The sequence below is a fragment of the Glycine soja genome, chromosome 11 (genome assembly GCF_004193775.1).
Source record: "Glycine soja cultivar W05 chromosome 11, ASM419377v2, whole genome shotgun sequence".
NCBI classification, from domain to species: domain Eukaryota; kingdom Viridiplantae; phylum Streptophyta; class Magnoliopsida; order Fabales; family Fabaceae; genus Glycine; species Glycine soja.
Genome location: NC_041012.1, coordinates 39,737,322 through 39,759,760, shown reverse-complemented (window position 1 = coordinate 39,759,760; position 22,439 = coordinate 39,737,322). Strand labels below are relative to the sequence as shown.

The following is a 22,439-nucleotide window of genomic DNA, read 5'->3' as shown; positions in this document are numbered from 1 at the left end:
AATCTTATATAATAATCTATCAATCAAAAATCAAGAACATCAAAATCATAAATTTTTTTAAAAATTAAGAGAATTAAAATTGTAATTTAACATTTTTGTTAATTAGAGGAATCCAACCCGCAACCATTTTCTCATTTTCTTCTTTACCTATCCAATCAATCAATCATTTTCTCATTTTCTTCTTTACCTATCCAATCAATCAATCTTGTATCTCCCTTTAAAAATAGTCTGTTCATTCGCATTAATTTAAATAATAATAATAAGCGGTAAAGGATTAATTATATAGAAATAAAATATTTTTGCGGGCATGAACTCTTGAAGATATTATTTACACATGTCACAAAAATTATCATACTTTGGGATCACAGTCCCGTCAAGCATAAAAATAAATGCTACTACTACAAATGAAACACGGATGTGTTTTTGCTTACAACATAGCAAACTTAATTAAATATTTTATTATATAATATTAATATTGAAAGATATAGAAGCTACTAGATAATTGAAAGTGGCTAATTTCAACACGTAATAAGGCTATAAGGCTATGACATTCAAGTACGTGAACATGTGGCATTGTGGAGCAACAGCGATGAGCTGAAGCTTAATTTGGAGGAAGCCACATCAAACTCCAAAAGATTGTCCTCCAACTGATATCCACCGATAACAATTGAAGCTTTAACGAACGACATTCTAGGCTCTGTCCCTCCATCAACAATTGCAAGACATGCTACATTTTTCTTTGCCATAACCATTGAATTGGCTCCATAAATAGTCCACTGCACTCCACCTCGCAGCACTAGATCAATAGTTGGCACAACTAGTCCAGTTGAGGAATTTCTAATGGTGGTTGAATCATAACATGCCTCAAATGGTGCCACTGATGCCACCCTCTTTAATCTTCTGTCCGAAGCCTTCTTGATGAAATCTCGAATGAAAGTCTTATAGACAGTTGTTTGTAATTCAGTGAAAGGACTCATGGTGCTGAGTTTGGTTCCCCCATTTCCCTTGTTGTCAATAGCTAAAAGGGAAGGCTTTAAGTTCACAACATTTCCATCAATCTGAACAGCTTTCACATCAATGAAGTATTCCTTTGAAGGAACACCCTCCACGGATATGGCACCTGTGGAAACGTTGTTGACAATTAGCGGAGTGGTTTTGAGAAATTTGGATATTCCCTGAGGATGTTCTTCTCCAGCTCTAACGAGCAAGTTAGTGAAACCTTGGTTGTTTAAAGAAGGCAAACAAAGACTGAACTTTGAAGGAACCTTATTTGCCGATGCAAGCTGAATTGGTAATGCAAGTTGTGACTTTGAAAGGCCTATGATTCCTTTGGTGTTATTGGGTAAGCCAAATAGAGGTAACTCATCGTCGGAGAATGATGGGAATGCATCGGTGTCAATACAACTAGAAAGCAAACCAGACACTTTGTTTTGACGAATGAATATGAAATCCTCACCTAAGCCACCACTGTAAATGAATTTGGCTAATTGGTTGATTACATTAGCAGGGCATGTATTGTTTGTGCAACCTGGTTTGAAGGGGCCATTGCAACCAACACATCCAATTTCGGGGCATTGCTTTGAGCCACAAGCTATAGGTCTGTAGGATGATGAGTTGTAATGAGTGTCACAATCGTACCATAAGTTTTCACCAGAAAGATCAATGACTAAATCAAAGTTGTGCCTAGGAGTTCCAATGCCAACTGAAGTGTAGTACAAATTTGTTGCGGGGTCTTTCTTAATGGGAAGGATATAGGGGTGTGATTTGGTGGTGGGAGCTTGAGATGCTGCTAAGCAACAAACTGAGAAAAGGGCTATTGAGAGGAGGAGGAAGAAATGGATGGAGAAAGAGGAAGACATTGCTAACATTAAGACAATGAATGGATGTGTTGGTGTGTTTAGTTCACAATGCTGAGTTTCACTTTTATAGCAGGGGATGCATGGGGCATGTGGACATGTTATCTTATTCATCATGTTAAATAGTTTGTGCTTCGTCAAAATGGGTGGCTAATGATGCTAACTTTAAATACGGAAAGAGACTCAGTAAAACGTGAAAGTACAGCTGGAAAGATAAAAAAAAGAAGGCATTTTGGTTCTGAAAAAAATTAATCGTTGTAATAGATTCAATTGCATTTTTTTTATGATTTTCTGTAACATCAATTATTATTATATGAATGTAACTAATGATTTAAAATAACGTGAGACATTTTAATTTTTTTTTCTTCTGTTTTCGACAAATAATTGATTTTCAAGAAACTAAATGATTTTGTTTTGTGACAGGAAATGGTTTTTCTTAGGAAGAAAGTAAATGGCTTATTTAACAAAATCATCAGTGACGCAAAATTATTCTCTGAAATGTAAACTCAACGTAACAAAAAGTTAAAATAATTCACGTTTATAATCTCAAAGTATTAAATATTTTTTTAATATAAGCAAGAAGGATGTGGAGTTAACATAATTTAGCAATTTCCTTTTAAAAAAAAAGTTAAATGAGATTTTCTTCCTCTAATTTATTATTTAAGTTTAATTTCATCATTTAATTTTTTTAATATAATTTCATCGTCTAATTTTTAAAATTATTTAATTTGTAATTTTAAACTGTCACAAAATATATATTTTATTTTAAAAAAATGAAACGATTTAAAAAATTAGATGACAAAATTGAAAAAAATAATTAAAGGATCAAATTAAACTTAAATAATAAAATAAATGATAAAAATACTAATTTAACCTAAAAAACATAATTTAGCCATTTATTCTGTAATATAAGCAAGAAGGAATGAAGGATGTCGAGTTAACATTTTGGTTCTCATGTTATTAGTAAACGTACACGGCTGGTGATTGAGAAAAACTGTAATATCAAATTATAGTGTGTTTGGAATAATCTTATAAGGAGAAAAACTCATTTTTTTTTTAATAATTGAGAAAAACTCAATTAACTTTTTGAGGTGAAGGAAAGGGTGAAAGTTGTGGATTCCATATCCCGCTAAAAAAAATTAATATTTATCGATAAAATTTTTGTTTGTGATGAAACTAAAGTAGTTTATGTATATAAAAAAAACTAAAGTAGTTTTTGTCACTCTTTTATAATATCATCTTGATGATTTAGTTGAGCAAAATTGATTTTGCATATCAATAACTTTGTTTGGATATTTTCAAGCTCTATTCAATTAAAATTGCATTCAGTACTAACTATAAAGTCAAAGTCAAACAGCAACATATTCGATCCGTTGAAAAATTCAATGTTTTACACTCTCTCTCGAATACTGGATGCTGCCTGTCGGTTTGGCCGCCATTGTATTCATGATCTTGACGGGGATAAAGATTGTAATTACACTCAAATTTAGTAGGAATTTATATCTATAAAAAATATTTAAAAATGAATATTCTTTTAATTATGAAAAAATAATATATTACCCTACCCAAGTTCGTGAGATATCATATAATTTAGATTAAATTTAAATTTTGATCTTTTATAATTTTAAATTTATAATTTTAATCTTTTTATATTTTTGATGAAAATATTTAAATTTCATATTTTTTAAAATAAATAATTTTAATCTTTTTGTCAGTTAACTTTTAATTGATGATCCAAATAGTTAAATATTAACTTTAATATCATATATTAATACTGACATAAAATTTATATGAAAAAAGATTAAATAAAAAAAGTGTCTTAATAAAAAGTGTTATATATTCAATTTTTATTAAGATATACTTTTTTATTTTTTATTTAATTTAATTTTTGTACATCAACATCATATTAACGGTCTATATAAATTTCAGGTCCATATGTCACTGTCACATGAAAGTTAATAATTAACTTTAGATAATTAACTAATAATTAATTGATAGAAGGATAAAATTGTTTATTTTAAAAAATAAAAAAAATAAATATCCTAATTTAATAATAATAATAATAATACCAAAATTATAAATTTAAAATTATAAGAAGTAAAATTACAATTTAATCAATAATTTATATCCTCTTATATGATTACTTATCTCCCCACCCTTTTTATTTCACTCTACTCTAAACGCGCAAACCTTGGCCCCCCTGCCCTCATTTATGCTTTTTTTTGCCAAACCTATTAATTATTCAAGTCCTAATCTTAATGAGCTGGGTTTCACCAAATGCTTATCAAGTTGTTTACTTGTTTCAAAATGGTACGTGTACGTGTCTATATATATTTTCCAGATGAACAATGCAATTATTGCCTAATCCAGTAGTATCTAGTTGCCATTATTGACATCCGTACTTCTGTGTTCTGTCAATCCAAAGCCCCACCCATTCTTGTATAACTTATAGTAACGCAATCTCACATCTTAATATCCCAGTTTGATGCACCACATTTATATGATGAATGACTTTAAATTGCCTTAACAATATTCTCATACCAGTCTTTTATTTATTTATTTAATATAATAAGCATTAAATTGTTTTATATTTCCAAGATATTAAAAATATTTACTTTTCTATTTAATACTTTTTTATAAAATAGATATATATTTTTTTGAAATATAACATTACTCAAATATGACACACTTATAGAACATAGCACCAAACACGCATTAAGATAATTTTTTTTTTTTTGATAATGCAACGAAATACTGCTGGTAAATATTATTGTAATTAGTTGTAATCATATTTGGTGGTTTTCTTAAGAGGAATATAAATGAAACTCAAATAGTTTGTGACGTACGTCAATGGTGCAATAAAACACATAATTTACTCTGCTCTAAGTTGAAAGATAGAAGAAGTCATATTATTCTATGTTGGTTTTATTTCTAATTTTCTATTGAATGCATGTGAAAGGAGGATTCGTAGTCATCTCCATGGTGGTCTGATTTGGTACGAACACTAGCTCTGCCCTTGTCCGGTTTACTGAAAAAAGTGCCCTATTTTGTCCGAAAATATCAAGCTTGCACCAGAAGTTTTCCTAACCTTACCATGATTGATTAATTATAAACATTCTAGTTTTCAGTTAAAATGTTAGTAGCTTAAACTAAACTATGCGCCATAAATAATTTAATTAATCATATCTTAAGAGTTGTTATTAGGGTTTTCACTTGTTTATTGGGTCATATAGAAATTAGTAAACTCGAGAAAGTATTACATCCATAGTCCCTTGTTCATATTCTTAATTGTTTCTCTTTAATTTACTTTTTTAATCAAAATTTCTTAAATAGTATTATTGTAAATAAAAAATATAACTTATATATTTTAAAAAATTATTTATTATGAATTTTACCTATAAGCTTAAAGACATTTTTTATTCCTATAATTTAGAATTTTCATTTTCATCCCTGTAAATTTTATTTTCATTTTTGTAAAATATATTTATCTTGTTTTTGTCCTTAAAGTACTTTAAATAAAACTTTTTTTTATTGTTCAAAGTAATTTTTTTACAATTCAAAGAATTATCTAAAACCCTTTAAAGAACGAAAAAATATATATTTTACAAGCATTAAAACGGAAAAAAATTACAGGAATGAAAATGAAAAAAGTGATAAATTACAAGAAAAAAAATGTATTTAAGCCAAAATGAATTTTATCATGTGCAATTAGGATGGCAAAAAAAATCATACATGCCCATATCTGCGAGTAAAACCCACAACAAATTGGATTTAGATAACTAAATGTACTCACGGATGTCAGATAACCTTGTCTCGAACCAACATTTTCATTGTTTAAATCAAGCTTCTCATCGGCAAGGCACTTTGCATGCGAGTCCTATTCCTACTTTTGTAGTTGCCATTTCAATGAAACCTTATTTTCTAGTATTGAGAAATAACAATGGTAGCTATGTCTGAAACTAGAAACAGGGTAGCTCTAGAAAATCAATATTAAATAGTCACTAATCAATAGCAGCAATTCAATTCCATTGTTTTAAATTCTCTGAAATGAGGTTTGTTTTTGAATTTTTAACAACTTGTTCTGGAAACACAAGACAAAATTTCACCAAAGGCATACTATCAGCTTTTGCTCTGCAGGTATGTCTTTCTACTCGTCTGTTACGCATCCACTAGAAGCAGGTGTCACATTTTTAATATACTGGATGCAGAAAAACAATACATGATTAAAAACACTTGTACGAAAAAATTACCAACAAAAAAATGTAAATTATATTTCATTATATAAAAGGTGCCGATGTTGCCCATTTTAATTTAGAGTTAGAATACAAATACACTTTTGGTCCTCTAATTAAAAATTAAAAAATCCCAATATTTTTCAGTTTATACTTAAGTCCTTCATGTTGTTTCAATCACACCCGTGCTTCGAAGGTTTTTGGATTTTTTGTGAATTTAATTGTGTTTGACCACAGCAACACCAACTTAGAACTTCTAAGAATCTATATTAAAGTCTAAAAGACCAAGGACAAATCCACCCATAACATAGAGAACTAAATTGTAAAAGTTAAAAATAGGAGGACCAAAGAAGTATGGAAGAAAATGTAACGAGAACTCCATAAAATTATTATGTATACTTTTTTTTTCTTCATGAGTTTCAAGATATGTACCTTGTACAGAGCTCCTCGGTTAGCTTTGTATGGAGGAGCAGTCCACTTTTTCCTGCGTGCTTCCATCTCCTCATCTGATACCAAAACATCAATTCTCCTATTCTTGATGTCAACATTGATTACGTCTCCATTTTGAATCAAGCCAATTGGACCACCTTCCTATAAAATCAATCAAGCTAGTAAAATTAATATTGGTTCGTTCTTATAAAAAGCTATTATCAAGATTTTTTTTTATCTTGAAGGGTAAATAATTGAATAAGTTCCAGAAGAAATAGAAATTAAAATCATGTAAAGTCAACACCTCTTCATCATGTAAAGCCTTACATTAGTTTCCTAAAGCATTCTACCTTTGTAGTTCTGATTATAAACATCATCACAAGTAAACTTGCACATAATTACAGTAAAGCATTATAACATTATCTTCAACATTTACATAGTATACTACTGTTACACCCACTACCATAAAATAGCTTGAACGTTGAAACTAAAGTCCAATTGCAAAGAATGGAGTTTAATACCAAAAAGAAGGCCTAAATGGTCTTAGAAGTATAAGATTTTCCAAATACACAAACATTTCAATTACTTCCTCTGAATGAATTTCAAAAGTGTGGATAATAATTCCAAAACCTTCCAAAGCCACTTCTCTGATCCTTTGAGAATGAAGTACTGCACTATATACCATCATTGACATTGCTTAGAAAATATTTCTTTCTCACTCCAGGGTCTTCAGTTTCATCACAATCCATTTCCCTTGATCATTTGACATTTAGTTCACATTATTAACACTTCTGCTAAGAATCTCAAGAAGACGGTCATTTTGGACACTCTAGGTTATTAGAGAAGAACCAAATTCCAAACCAGGTGGTTCTCATAACACAGATATGAACAGTACTTCATGAGCTAAAGAAAGTTACACACACAACATATTACTGGTAGTAAACATACCTTTACTAAAAAGTAATAATTAAGTGTAGGAACTAATTAAGTCAAGTATTTGATCCAATATATTACAGATAACAGTTCATACAAGATGCATCTTTTTTTTTTTTAAATCTTATTATAGCAGTAGCAAAATAATTAGAGTATGTAATTCACCTGTGCTTCGGGACATATATGGCCAACCACAAATCCATGTGAACCTCCTGAAAATCTTCCATCAGTCAATAATGCAACTTCCTGCAGTATCAAAAGACAATATGCTTGAGAAATGCCATCCAGCATAGGTTCATTATTATGATTCATAAAGCTTGGAAAAGACATTTTCAGTTTCTACAAATAATCTACAATAATAATGACCAAAGAATATCTACACATGCATTTTGGCTAAATAAAACTTTAAAAACTCTACAGGTCAGTTAGCTCGGTCCACAGTCATGATGGACAGATCACAACTACAAACTAAGTAAATAGAATAAAAAAGATGAAAGACAGACCTTTCCAAGACATGCACCCATTATTGCACTTGTTGGTGTTAACATCTCAGCATAGCTTCATTATTATGCTTGAGAAATGCCATCCAGCATAGGTTCATTATTATGATTCATAAAGCTTGAAAAAAGCATTTTCAGTTTCTACAAATAATCTACAATAATAATGACCGAAGAATATCTACACATGCATTTTGGCTAAATAAAATTTTAAAAACTCTACAGGTTAGTTATCTCGGTCCATAGTCATGATGGACAGATCACAACTACAAACTAAGTAAATAGAATAAAAAAGACGAAACAGACCTTTCCAAGACCTGCACCCATTATTGCACTTGTTGGTGTTAACATCTCAGGCATTCCCGGACCACCCTTGGGTCCCTCTCCCCTGATTACAACCACTTTCCCCTGAAAAAATGAAAATACAAAAGAAATCATATTTCCATTTTAGCCGTCACCTACTGTGGTTATATCTGTGTCAAACCAAACAAATACTGCAGCAAAATTGTGAAAGAGCAACCATTTCAACCAAATTGGTAATCTGTATAGTTACAAACAAACATTTGGTGCAACAAGTACCAGAATAAGAACAAAAGCAAATCACTGAGACTCTAACAGCTAACATATAATGTAAGTAATAGACTTAGTTATTCTTGTTAAAAAAAAAAAAAAAGACTTACGTGTTTATGCTGCTCAACTAAAAATTCCAATTCAGAAAAACATCACAAAATGCTATTACTCTAAAATCATCATTCATTTTAAAAAGAGAAAATTTGTAGTCTATTGAGTAAACCACAGTGTACATTTGGGCAAGCATCTGAAAAAATTATTTTTTATGATTTTGATTTGTGAAATTGATTTTGGTTAAAATAAAGTTCGAACTTTGAAGTAAAGTAATTTATGTTTTTGAAATTTTTATCTCAAAAGGAAGCTTGGAGAAAAAATCGGTATAAAATTCTCAATCCAACAGAAAAGGCTACACTTTTTTTTACTTTTAGTCAAATGTTTTTTATGAGCAAAAGCAAATTTGGCTTGAACAACCAAACATCATTCCCATCCTCCCCCTGCCCCCAAAAAAACTACATTTTCTTCCTTTGAATGTGAAACAACATTTCAACTCACCATTTTCCAGAAATACTATTAGGAGATCTAAGTTATGTTGTGTATCCAAGTTAAGTTTCACAACAGGGTTCAGTTATACTGATATTTTCAAAATTTGATAATTTTATGCTACCCACTGTAGGAATAATGTTTAGGAATTTTATTTAGTTATTTTAGGTGATTTTACATATAATAAAATTAACATATACTAATGGCTTTAAGAAAGTCCTAGAAGATTTCTTATTTTCCAGTCAAATATGCTATGGACAAAACGAGATAAAACACAACTCACAAATATTATCTCAGAATTTTCATTCAGCTCTCCAAAATTCCAAAGTTGTTGCTTTGCCCAGTGGTTTCTAGGTTATTTTGCTACAAAAATACCTACCCCTCAACAGTGTCATGCTTCATTAAGACTGATTAATTTAGATCTAATAATCTGAATTTGAAATAGGTTGACAAGCATATATGAACTAGTAAAACTTTTGAATATTGTAATTCATGATACTTCATTCAAACAACAATCTTGAGTCTCTCGACAACCCTGCAGCCAGAACTGTCCCTATATGATTCTAGTTCTAGGAAAAATAGAAAGAAATACCTTAAAACTCGAAGGATCCTCTGAAATGGCAGCAATCATTGCCTCCTCTCCTTCAAAGACAAGTGCAGGACCTGTTGAATAATCCTTGTATTAATAAATTGTGATATTGGAAAATATAATTTGGGCAAAGAAACTTTTTTTAGATATTCAAGAAAACAGAGCAAGAAAGTTCACCAGAGAAGTACAGCCCTTCTTTTCCAGTAATTTTAGCAACGGAACCCTGTGGTGCAAGGTTTCCATATAATATTTGAATGTGAGCCGTCTTCTTGATGGGATTTTCTACTGGCCTTATTATTTCCTGAATCATGCATCAGTGCATCACAGAAAAATTATAATTTTGTCAAGAGATCCATTTATTATAATATGCTAAATTTGAACAGAACAACATCATACTCATACCTGCCCGTTGGACAGAGGAGGGACAAGTTCTGCATTTTCAGCTAGGGTTTTTCCAGTGACTGGAGAAGAGGTATATGTATGTTAGAGATAAGTATATCTTGCGGAAATTAACCTTCTGTTTTTAACAATCTACACACAAAGGCATGTAAACATACCAGTCATACAGTCACCATCTAAAAAGCCTTGCTCAAGAAGGTAGCGGATAACTGCAGGAGTCCCTCCAATCTACCAAAGAAAGGGGAAAAGAATAGGAAATTTAAGCAAGAATAATAATGACAGAAGAGTATAAACATTATATGATTTGGAGTTATTGATAAGTGAAGCAGTGTTCAATTAGTTAACAAAAGCATTAAATGCATACCTTGTGAACATCTTCCATGACATATTTCCCACTAGGCTTAAGATCTGCAATAAAAGGAACCTCATCGCTAACCTTCTGAAAATCATCAAGAGTCAAATCAATGCCAACAGACCTGCCAAAATCATTACACTTGAGGTTTCATCTCAGGGTTATTGTATATAAATAGGATCTCTGGCATCAAACTTCACTCACTTGGCAATAGCAATTAAATGTAACACAGCATTAGTAGATCCACCAAGTGCCATAACTATAACCATTGCATTACGTAGTGATTTACGAGTGATGATATCTCGGGGCTTCAAGTCCATTTTCAGTAACTCAAGAAGATATTTCCCAGCTAAACGACACTCATCCAACTTTAGTGGATCCTCAGCAGGTGTAGATGAGCTACAGAAACAGCAAATAAAGGTAAGCACATTACAAGAGAGAGAGAGAGAGAGAGAGAGAGAACCTACACAAAACTTACCTATAGGGAAGAGACATTCCCATAGCTTCTATTGCAGAAGCCATGGTATTGGCTGTATACATTCCACCACAGGCTCCAGCCCCAGGGCATGAGTTGCGAATAACATTTTGTCTTTGGTCATCATTAATTGATCCACTCACATATTCTCCATAGCACTACAGGATAACCAGAAATAAACGAAACATGATGAACTAGAGTTGCATTAGCTTAACAGTACAAATCCAACTTATTTTGCTCAGTGAAAACAATTTTATATATAGTATTTCCAACATAACTTCTTTTTCCATTTAAAAAAGAAAAACTCTATTTCAGAAGGAAGAGGATAAATAACAGAGGATAGACCATCCTCCTAGACAATGTAAAAATCTCTCTTACAACGTCTCCAAAAACTAATAATAAAGGAAAACTTCTCAGAAGTGTAAAGTGTTTAGAGAGCTTTTTTAAGTTTTATATTCACTTTTTATTCCTTTTCAATTTTTCAGTCGTCCAAAGAGGATTTCTTACACTCGGTTATATTCATTTGCCTTCTCTTGAAAAAAAAATAGCTTAACAGAATCTACCTATTATGTTTAAATGAGTGCAAAAGGAAAGAAGAAATAATCAATAATCAATTAACTACACACAACAAAAAGATGGGATAAGATTCAAAACACATCGATTTCACATACCTGAAAGGCAGACACTATGTCAAACGTATTACCCTCAAAATGACCAGGCTGAAAAAAAACGATAATCAAAATTAGAACGAGAATGCGAAACAACACCTGAATTAAAACTACGCAGATAAAAAGGGGGGAGGGGGGATGAATATTCCTACGCCACTTTCTCTTTCATCTCCTTTTTCACTTCATTTTCTTCTTATCTCTAGACATAACTCATCACATCTATTCCTTTCTCTCTCATCCATATCTCACTTCTTTCTATATCTCTCCAATTTCCGCCTCCTTATACCCCAAAATGGGGTGTACTACATACTACATTTTCCAAAAAGAAAAATGTCATTTCCAATAAGGAAATAAACTACCAGTAGCCTATAATCACTGATTAACTGCAAAACCGGTTCATGAGTAGCACTCGCACATTCAGCTCACAGTAAATTATTAATAATTAAAAAATCAAAATTCAAGTGAATTTACTTTTATAGTCCCGCCATAAACCATAATGCTAGGTCTGTTGAGCCTCCCCATGGCAATGATAGTACCTGGCATCTGTAAAAGCGTAAGACACACAAAAAATCACACACAGCACAACAAAACATCGAACACATGGAGCGCAAAGAAAGAGGGTCACGGAAGCGCGGGTGATACATTTTTGTCACAGCCGGGGATGGAAATGTTGCCATCGTACCACTGCGCTGCCATGACGGTCTCGATGCTGTCGGCAATGAGGTCCCTGGACTGGAGGCTGTAGCACATGCCACGGGTGCCCATGGAGATGGCGTCGCTGACGCCAACGGTGTTGAAGCGGAAGGGAACCATGCCAGCAGCAGCAACGCCGTCACGCACGGCCTCGGAGAGGTGGAGGAGGTGCATGTTGCAGGTGTTGCCCTCGTACCAGACCGAGGAGACGCCGACCTGGGGCTTGGCCATGTCGTCCTCGGAGAGACCGACGCCGTAGAGCACGGCCTGGGAGGCGCCCTGCGACTTGGGCTCGGTGATGCGGGAGCTGTACTTGTTCAGCTTCACCGTCTCCGTGGGGGTTTCCACGGCGATGGAGGCGCGAACGGAGAGAGAAGCATGACCAGAATTGGATCTGATAGAGTGTGGTGAAGTGGGGATAAGGGAATGGGTGGGGTTGAAGAGTGTGGACTGCATTCTGAGTGTGCAGAGAAGAGAGGCGCAACAACTCTAGATGGAAAAAGGGTTTACAGCCTGGGTTTAGTCATTTCTATGGGATGTTTCTTTCTCCTTTTATCCTTTCAAAATTTCACTGCCTAAAGATCACGTGTATTTTTATTTTCTAATTTTTTTTAACAATTTTTTAATTAATATCCTTTCAACATTGAGCAAGGAAAAAACAATTAAAAAATATTTATTCTGAAAAACATAAAAAAAAAAAGAAGTCTTTAATGCATAATTTTATATCTCCTAAAAATATTTTTTTTTTTAAATTAATATCCTAACAACAATGTTATCGCTTATATTTTTTAAAGGCAAACCACTAATCCTGAACAAGTCACTTAAAATCATGTAGATGTAGAGTACCCTAATTATATAACTAGGATTAGGTGTTTGTTAAAACTAATTTATAACTTAGCTAAAAGCTTTATTATGAATTTAGCTCAAATTCCCCAATCCGTTGTGGCCCTTTGTTTTAACGGGTCTTAACGGGTCGTTCGAGTTTTTCAATCGGTTAATCTACTTGGGCTCATTCCCTTTTGACTAGCCAAAAAATGGATTGAGGATAATGTTTGCTGGGCAAGCCAACCTGCAAACCCATTTTATATATATAATGTTTATTTTTTTTATCTAAATAAATTATTATTCAAAATTTAAGGTAATATATTAAAATTTCTTATAAGTATTTATTATTTATTATTTTAAAATAAATGAATTAAAATATGTTTTTTATTTTGTTTTTTGGTTTTAGGCAAACCAACCTGCCAATCTACCAAACCGAGCATAAACAAGACAAATTTAAATTTTCAACTCATTTTTAATATGCAGGATGGGATATGAGACAGATTGGCCAATTTTACCAATTCTACTCTCAATTGAAGGACAATAAGTAGTTTGCGATTAAAAAAAAAAGTTATTAGTGAGCTCATGGGATTTTCTTGAGGGGATTAGTTCATGGGTTAAAGTCAAGTTTTTTTTTCTTTACAAAAGTCAAGTTATTTATATGAATAAATAGCTAATTTAATCATTGAGGAGTTATCACTTTAATCTCTAAAAATAATGAACATATCCTCAATGAACCGGTGGTCTGCTTCACATGTAGGTTACTTACCCAAGGTTCCTTAGGAGTTAGAACATAATAGAAATGGATACCCTGCGTGCTACATGAATAATAAATATTTAAGGAACCTGATGCTAATTGGATATTCCTCACTGTGTTTTTATTTGTTAGATACTTGAATTAGATTAGCACTTTGGTTACTTGACACATAATAATACTGTATTATTGCTGCTGGGTTTTTTTTTTATTGAAATTATCATTAAAAAATATACTAAAAGAACCTATCTCAAGATTTTCTTTTTCAAAATAAACCTAATTCAAATGATATAATTTGAAAGACTTTAGATATCTGTCTGTTAATTCCTAGGGTTCGGACGACACAAATGACCATGCCTTTTGCCATTTTCCAGTACAGAAAACCATTGGTCTTGAGGTAGACATAGTGCCTGAACTCTCCTTATTCATGAATTGCATTCTGGTAGAAATCTAGTCTGAAAGGTGCACCTGAAGATATATATAGACATCATTTTTTTTATCAGCAAAATATATATGTATATATTAACAGGATAAGGTACAAGTGATACCTATCAAATTACGAATTACAAATTACAGAGTTCATATTTATGAGCCTCAGTTTGGTCCTATCAAAAATTCAATTACTGAAAATAATGTTATTTCTCATATTCCAAGTACACCAAATCACTGCAGTCCACACAATCCTCCATTTACTTATCTCTGTTTTATACAATAAGCAGATTGGATATTGATGGAAATTATCTACGAGCAAATTTGTAGAGACATTAGAGTAGTTAAACCATCTGAAGCAATTATTCCAAATCTGTCTCATTTCCTCACATTGCACAAACACATGATCCATCGTCTCCATATGTTTAAGACAGAACACACAGCAACTAGCCTGTAGAACCACATTCCTTCTTGCTAAATTGATTCTACACGGTAGTCTATCAAGGAGACCTCTCCAAAGCAGGAACTGCACCTACGGTGGAACATCAATATTCCACACCATTTGTTTGGGAACCCCCTACGCATGTCTTGAAGTACATTGTAAGATTGGCCTTAGGTAAAATATGTATACCCAGATTGGTTACTCACCACTGAGTATTCACTGCTGCATGCTAATTAGCTGGCTCTTCCAATAAGCAAAATTTGTTAAATACAATGGAAAATCTCTAAAGCTTAATAGTTTTATCAGCATTTAGTATAAGCTAGAACACAAATTCAACTTGGGAACTGGCTCTTGATTTTAAGCATAAATAGGTTTCATTTGGAAAAATGATACTTGCACCTATGGATTGAGGTCAAGGAGGTTGAAGAAATAGAGACGAAAAACAAAAGAAGAGGAAGAGATTATTAAACAAAGAGTAAAAGATTTGATAGCTAGGTAATATAGCATGTGTTTTGATATTCACCAATTAATTATATATTCACGTTTCACGTCAAATTTACAAACATAAAAACTGGTCTTAGTAGCTGCAATCTTGATGTGCTTTTTGGTGCTATATGAGTTACTAAACACACAATTAATATAATAGAAAGAGCAAAAATAGAGAATATTAAGAAAGAGAAATATATAAAAAAAAAATGAGATATAAAAAGATAAAGAAACTAAAGTGAATGAAAATACAATGGAACTTATGATTGTGAACAGGAAAACGTGAACAATACTAATCCGAGGTAGATTTTGTGTGTTTTACAAGTTACACGTTTCTCAGCAGAAAATGATATAAATGAGTATTCAAATATCTGTTCATTGCATATACAGAACCTTTGTTTTATGGATTGAAAAAAGTCATGAAAAGCAAATGTTATAAAAACTTTGTTCTTCCTTAAGTATTGGATCAGAAGATGTAAAACACCACAAATAGGCGAGGGCAAACCTTCAACTTCTCCTAAAATTAAAGTAATATTGGAAATACTGAATGATTTAGATATAATTTCAGAACAATTTCTCTTGCGAGCAAAGTCAGACAACATGATCATATTTACTAAAGCATTTTCATATAAGTTCTTTTAAATTACAGCAAAGCAGTCTAGAACTTATAGCACATATATAGACGCGTATATATACCAGTTTATAAGAACACAAGTGCGGTGTGTTAGAAAATTTGTAATTTGTAAACCAAATTGGGAGTTTCTATTTCCACTCACCATTATTACTATTTCACTCCCCCTTGTAATTATTTTCCCCAACACACCCTGGTACTAAAAAATTATCTTGGGATGTAATTTTGCACTCCCCTTTCATAATTCTTCCGCCTCTTCATGCTGAAGAAGCAAATAAGGGATTTGATGAGATGTGCGTCTTTGAAGTTGGGGTTTGGAGGAAAATTGGGCTTGATAATTCAGGAAAAAAGAGTGTGCGAGAAACAAGGGTATTGGAATTTGAATGTCAATTGCAGTTGGAGTTTGAAATTATTGCCACTTTCTCTAACAGTATGTTTGGATGCAGAAATTTAATAAGGTAATTCAATTTTTTAAAGAATTTTAATTACTTTTCAATTAAATAAGATGTTTGGATAAAAATTTAAAAAGAAATTGAAATTTGAGTATTTTGATAAAGGATTTTAGTTAACTTAAATATTAGCATTTCAAATTCTTTCATTTTAGAAAAGAATTTGAAATTCTTTTGTGCACAGAAAACCTCCGCACTTGTTCGACGGAGCGTCCTCGAACCCGCCTTCGAGTCATGGCTCAGCGACACCGGCTTCCTCAAAGTCCTCGACCACCGCACCTCCTCCTCCGCCGCAGCCGCCTCCCTCGCTCCCTCCTCCGCCGCAGCCGCCTCCCCCGCTCCCTCCTCCGCCGCCTCCACCCTCTTCTCCCGCCTCTTGACCTTCCTCTCCCTCTTCACCCTCAATGCCTTCGCCAAGCTCGCTGCTGATGACTTCGCCGTTGACACGCCCTCCTGGTCCTGCTCCTTCTTTGCCTTCTCCGATTCCTACTCCTTCCCTTCCTCTCCCTCATAGGCGCGATTGAGAGTTCAGGAAAACGTGAAACGCTACACCCACAACTATTTGTTCATTGTTTTCTTTGCCTGCACTCTGTACGCACTCGCTATTGTCTCTCTATTCTTTGTTAATTTGAAGGTTTTTTTTGTTGAATTCGAGAATCTATGTTGTGTTTTAGTCATATAAGGCTCTTGAATTTGGGAATTTTCATCGTCTTTGGATAAACGTCTATGTAAATATTTATTTTATAAATTTAATTTTAATTATATAAAAATAAATCTCATTCTTTTAGCGTTCGTCAAATTTTTTTCTGATTATAATTCTATTGAAAAAAAGCTGTAACACACAAATTTATTCCCAAAAGATACCTTTGAACTTTAGCCTCCAAAGGAAAATAAAATAAAAGACCCTACACGAGCATATACTTTAAAAATGAAAAAAATTTAACTTTCTTATCAAAATACAAAATTTTGAAAATGAAGAAATTTAATTTCGTTATCCAAATACAAAATTTTAAAAATGAAAAAATCTAATTTTTTTATCCAAACACAAAATTTTAGAAATGAAGGAATTTAAATTGAAGCATTTAAAATTCTCAGAATTTTAAATTTCTTCATCCAAACACATTCTAAGGGAATAACCGTAATCACGTTGCTGTGTTGTCATTTCCGCCGCAGACCCACTCATGCTTATGCTATTTTTTATCAGCAAATAATGGGAATTGCATTACATGGCACAAGTTGCGCCTAAATCATGTACAGTTGGTTACACTAGGTATTTGAAAAAATCCACAAAACCATAGACATAACCCTTCCTAAAAGCAATACATTGTTGATTAAGAACCATGTCATCATAAGTACGTACAACACAAAAATGGTTCATTGTATGTTTTTCATTTTGGTGTTTGAAGTGATTTTTTTATGGTGCGATTTGAAATTATGAGGATTAAAGGATCGTGTATGGAGTTCCATTTTTTTTATTGGTTTTAGTTTTCAAATTGGGGAAACTGCTCCATCACTACTGGTCGAAGAGGCTGAACTGCTGAGAAATTATAGAGAGGGGAGTGCAAAAACATTAATTTTTGAAACTGGGGTACTTTGGGAAATAGAATTACAAAGGGAGTGGAAATAGCAACTCCCACCAAATTTTGTGGACTATTAAATATTAAAATGTTTGGGTTGCAGACAGAAATTGTCCAAAGTGGGTTGAGCTTCAATCACAACCCATCCTTGGGTTCCAATACAAAACTTCACAAAAACAAGGTGGGGTTGTTATTGGCACCCATCGTTGCTATTTAAACTACTCAAGGCATTGGTATTATTACTATTAATTTTAACGAAAATGCCCCCTTACAACGGAAACAAGTTGCCATACACAATGGAGAAAAAATTTCCACTATGTATTGGAGAAAATTTTAATTGAGTGATTTGGTAGTTATTCTTTTTTCGAAAAAAAAAGAAGTTTATATATACATCTGGGCCTTTCTTCCCAGAGAGGGTTGGTCTACTACAACAACCCATACTTGTGCTCCAAATACAAATTTCACATCAACAAAAATACAAAAAATACGGGCATTTTTTCTTGCACCCTATAAAACTGAAGCCCACACTTCCTTTTATTACGTAAAAGATAGTCCAAAAATATAGAATAATATTCCGGATTACCTTTTCCATATTGAAAGGAGGTATTATTTGAGCTTTCTGAGGTGCAGGAAGCTTCAGTCTTTAACATGATAACGTGTTAAATTAGTTCGTGCGCATATAATTTAGTTCATTGTGAATGTGTCAACTTCATGTTAAATAATTAGTCTTTTCAACGTAAATTTGACCAAATTTGAGGACTAAATTCGTGTGAAGTTGACAAGATAAGTGACTGAGCTTATAGATAAAGACCGAATTGTCATGAAGTTAATATATCCGAGACTAAATTGTATAAACGCGTATTTTTAGACGACAAATAAAGATCAACACAGGTTGCGATTTATATACTCTAAAGATGGAGAGTTAGAACAAAATTACACGTGCAATTATGCAAATATAACTTTATACATTAAAAATGAAGAAAAGGATAAAAATGAGAAGGTAAAAAATAGTCTATATTTGTATCTCATATTTGAATGTTGCAAATGATATATGCAGATTCGTTTGATTAATGAATGACGATTTTTTGGTACTCCCTCTTAAAGTGTTTTTTTTTTATAGATAGATAGATAGGAATAAAAAGAAGTATAGAATTTTTTCCCCACTTGTTTAAATGATTGGAAGATAAATTGAAAATAAATAAATAAATTATATTAATCACCAAAAATAAAAAATATTATTATATTATTTTTTAGCATAAAATTACTCTTTTAAAAAAAGTTATAAAGTTATTTAGTTTTGTAAGAAACTAAAACAAAAAAAAAAGAAGAATTTTCCCCTCCAAATTCATATCGGTTTGGAGAGGAAATTTTTTCTTAAGGTCTAAACAAAATCTTTTTCTTTCTTATTTTTCCTCCCAAATAAATAATAAAATTTAATATATTTTTTTCCTCATTTACGGAATTATTAATTAAAAGAAGGAGCTTGGCTATTGGGAGTTTTGGGAAAATTCAAAATGTACGACCCTCTCCACCTAGAAACTTATGGTCTTAATTAAAAGTCATTGATATAAATTGTTTTTGTCCAGGGAGCTAGGCAGGCCCATCAATTTTTGGGTCCACACAACAACAATAAAAAGCGATCCGTCCAGATGGAAAATGCTAACCACAACAATTGTTCTTATAAACTATCCAAATCTCTGAATCTTAACAATTTAATTCTCTTAAAAAACAATTTAATTAAAATGTACTGAATATTTAAATCATAAGTTAGCCCATATAATAAATTTAATAATTTTATAGTATTATTTTAAAAAATTATATATAAAATATTTTTTATCGGTTGATAGTATAAAAATATTTATATTAATAATATATAAAAATTAAACTCCAATATTAATCCGTGTACGTATAGTCATACTTATACCGGAAATGTTTGCAAATAAATATTTTGTGATGGCAATACATTGTGAATCTTCAGCCACATATTTAAACACCTTAACCTTTTGGGGAGAGAATTTTCATAAATAGAATTGACCTACCCCCAAAAAATCTGAAACTTCTGGTTGAAGTTGATTCTTCTCGTCAATTCCCAACGCACTTCTTTGGTGTTTCAAAATGCTTAATTATGATCTAAAATAAATATCTTTTATAAATTGTTAAAAATATCATAAAATAAGTCATTAAAAAACACATGTTCTAAAATAAAAAATATTTTATAAAATTATCAAATATATATCATAAAATAAAGTAACTCAATAACATATTCAGATATTTTCTTATTACAAATGTTAATTAATGTTTTTAAGACACTAAAAAAATAAACATAAAAAGTTATAGTATTAAAATATTACTAGTGTGATCTCTTCATGTTTTCTTAGTACATACTTAATTAACATGATTTTTAATAATACAATTTTAATATGATTTCTTAACTAGTATCTTTAATAATAGAATTTTTAATTAAAAATTATATTAAAAATCACAAGCATACATTAATAATTTTTAAATTTTTTTTACCAATTTCTTAAAATACTAGTTTGCGTTGTAAAACAATCACCACTCTCGACACTGCCCACCACTTCCTTTTAAATTTTTTTTACCAATTTCTTAAAATACTAATTAAACTTTTAATTTTTTTTACCAATATTTTTTAATAATAAACTTTTAATATGATTTTTTTTCCTTCTTTCCTCCTACTCTCGACACTGCCCACCACTTCCTATCAGAGTATTAGTTTGCTATCAAGGTTATTTATTTTTTATGTGATGTAAGAATTAAAACCATGTATTAAAGAATTTAGAATAAATCATATACCTAAACAATCACCACCCACGTAACGAAACAATCACCAAAATTTATAAATTCTCACACGTAACATCCCATAACAGGAGAGGATCACGGAAGAAAATTCGAAGATTTCACAACTCATTGATGATCACGACAACAGACAACTGATGAGTGATCAGCATGGAGGTCCTGCCATCGGCAACGAGGGAAGTGATGCACTTATGATGGACGAAGCCAATTATTAGAATGTGGGTCAGCAGGTATAGTAGGATCGCACTCTTGAAAAAATGAAAATATAGTTGCAATAAGCTAGAGTTATTATCTAATGATTTATACAAAAATTATGTTCATATAAACTTTTTATTTCGTTACGGTAAATCACTTACTGTTTGATATGTTTTGATATTTTTTAATAACTACCAAATTCTTAGAACTAGGTGTAATATATAGTACAAAAAAATGCTTCTAAGTTCTAGCATCTAAATTTTACATAAGGTTCTAAAAAACTGATATAATATATGAAACAATGACATTTTTATAATATCAGATATAAAAGCAATACAAAACTATAAATAACCTTAAACATACAGTGGCTAGCTTAGATTATTCAATTCACAGCCTCGCTTTTTAATTTCCCCCTCCCTCCTTATCATTCGTGGACAGTAAACCTCAACCAGATGCGTCATATCCAACTCATTACTAGGATACTTGTTGTCTGTAAAAATAAATAAATCAACACACAGAATTACCAAAACATAAAAATTAAAATCAGGTGAAAAAGCAACTCATGCATCACCGGTTTTTACCATGTAGTATCTTGTGCAAAATGCATCCACACCTAGATTGCTGACATGTCCATAGTTATTGTTGGTCAATTCACAAACCTTTTCTTTTTCTGCGAGTAAGAAATTCCCTCTTCTTCTTTTTTTGGAAAAAAAAAATGCTTCTTTTTTACTCTATCGTGTGATTTGTTCGTCACAAGCAAAAGTCCAAGTGCTAGTGAAGCTTAACTCAATACATGCGACGTTCTCATCATGTCATCTACAAATATATCCAATTAAGGAGGAGATTTGTGCGCCATTTGAATAAAAGAGTAATAAAAGGTGATGTTCCTTTCTATGCTGAGTCAAGAGAGAAATTAAATAATGATACTCCGATAGTTACTAAATAATTGTAGTTTGGAATGTAAACCAAACTAACCAAACCAACCATGTAAGAGACAGTTCACCAAACTGTTGGTATGTGTAGCGATGCTTGTTTATCTAGGCCAATTGGAATGGAAGTTTAACCAAAACAAAAACGCTAACTGCAAGTGTAATAGTTGGACAAAATAATTCATATATATAAATCTTAAAAACATATAAATATTTAAAACACACTACTCAGTGATTCTCACGCATATATAGAAGGGATTCATTTATTCAGCAATAATTCTGGGATATATACTTCCTCTGCTCCTAATATTTTTTTTTATCTATGAATTCATCAAATCTAATTATTGAATTATGTGATATAGTCTTAACAACTTAATTTGGATATTAAGTTTTAGATAAACTAATTATTTTTTTGGATACTAGATAAATTAATTATCATGTATATTATCTTATACATATACTTATAAAAATATTATATTTTGAAATAAAATTGATTAATGAATTAAAATTATACGTAATTTTGTAGACTTGATAGAGCTAAGTTGTGAATAATTTTGCACAAGGTTGGTGGCAACCAAGTAATATTATATTTATGACATAAAGTAACACTATTGCAAAAATAACGATGATTCTAAAGTATATTCAAAGATAGTTTAAAATTGTCTTTGAAGCCTC

General features: G+C 31.7%; 2 protein-coding genes and 1 pseudogene across 2 annotated transcripts; 1 reads left to right on the top strand and 2 right to left on the bottom strand.

The window, feature by feature from the left end:
• Nucleotides 1-296: 296 nt before the first annotated feature.
• LOC114377381 (basic 7S globulin-like) lies at nucleotides 297-2,059 on the bottom strand. The gene has a single exon (XM_028335858.1). The coding sequence runs from the start codon at nucleotides 1,971-1,973 to the stop codon at nucleotides 552-554; it is 1,422 nt and encodes a 473-aa protein (XP_028191659.1). The 5' UTR covers nucleotides 1,974-2,059; the 3' UTR covers nucleotides 297-551.
• A 3,593-nt stretch (nucleotides 2,060-5,652) lies between these two features.
• On the bottom strand, nucleotides 5,653-12,758 carry LOC114376372 (dihydroxy-acid dehydratase, chloroplastic). The gene is made up of 14 exons (XM_028334468.1): nucleotides 12,183-12,758; nucleotides 12,012-12,083; nucleotides 11,544-11,591; nucleotides 10,876-11,030; nucleotides 10,602-10,796; nucleotides 10,410-10,521; nucleotides 10,204-10,273; nucleotides 10,049-10,107; nucleotides 9,824-9,947; nucleotides 9,650-9,720; nucleotides 8,254-8,355; nucleotides 7,616-7,696; nucleotides 6,521-6,679; nucleotides 5,653-6,054 (listed from the first exon to the last, which is right to left on the bottom strand). The coding sequence occupies exons 1-14, from the start codon at nucleotides 12,687-12,689 to the stop codon at nucleotides 6,004-6,006; spliced, it is 1,806 nt and encodes a 601-aa protein (XP_028190269.1). The 5' UTR covers nucleotides 12,690-12,758; the 3' UTR covers nucleotides 5,653-6,003.
• A 3,330-nt stretch (nucleotides 12,759-16,088) lies between these two features.
• Nucleotides 16,089-20,855, top strand: LOC114373283 (annotated as a pseudogene).
• The last annotated feature ends 1,584 nt before the right edge of the window (nucleotides 20,856-22,439 follow it).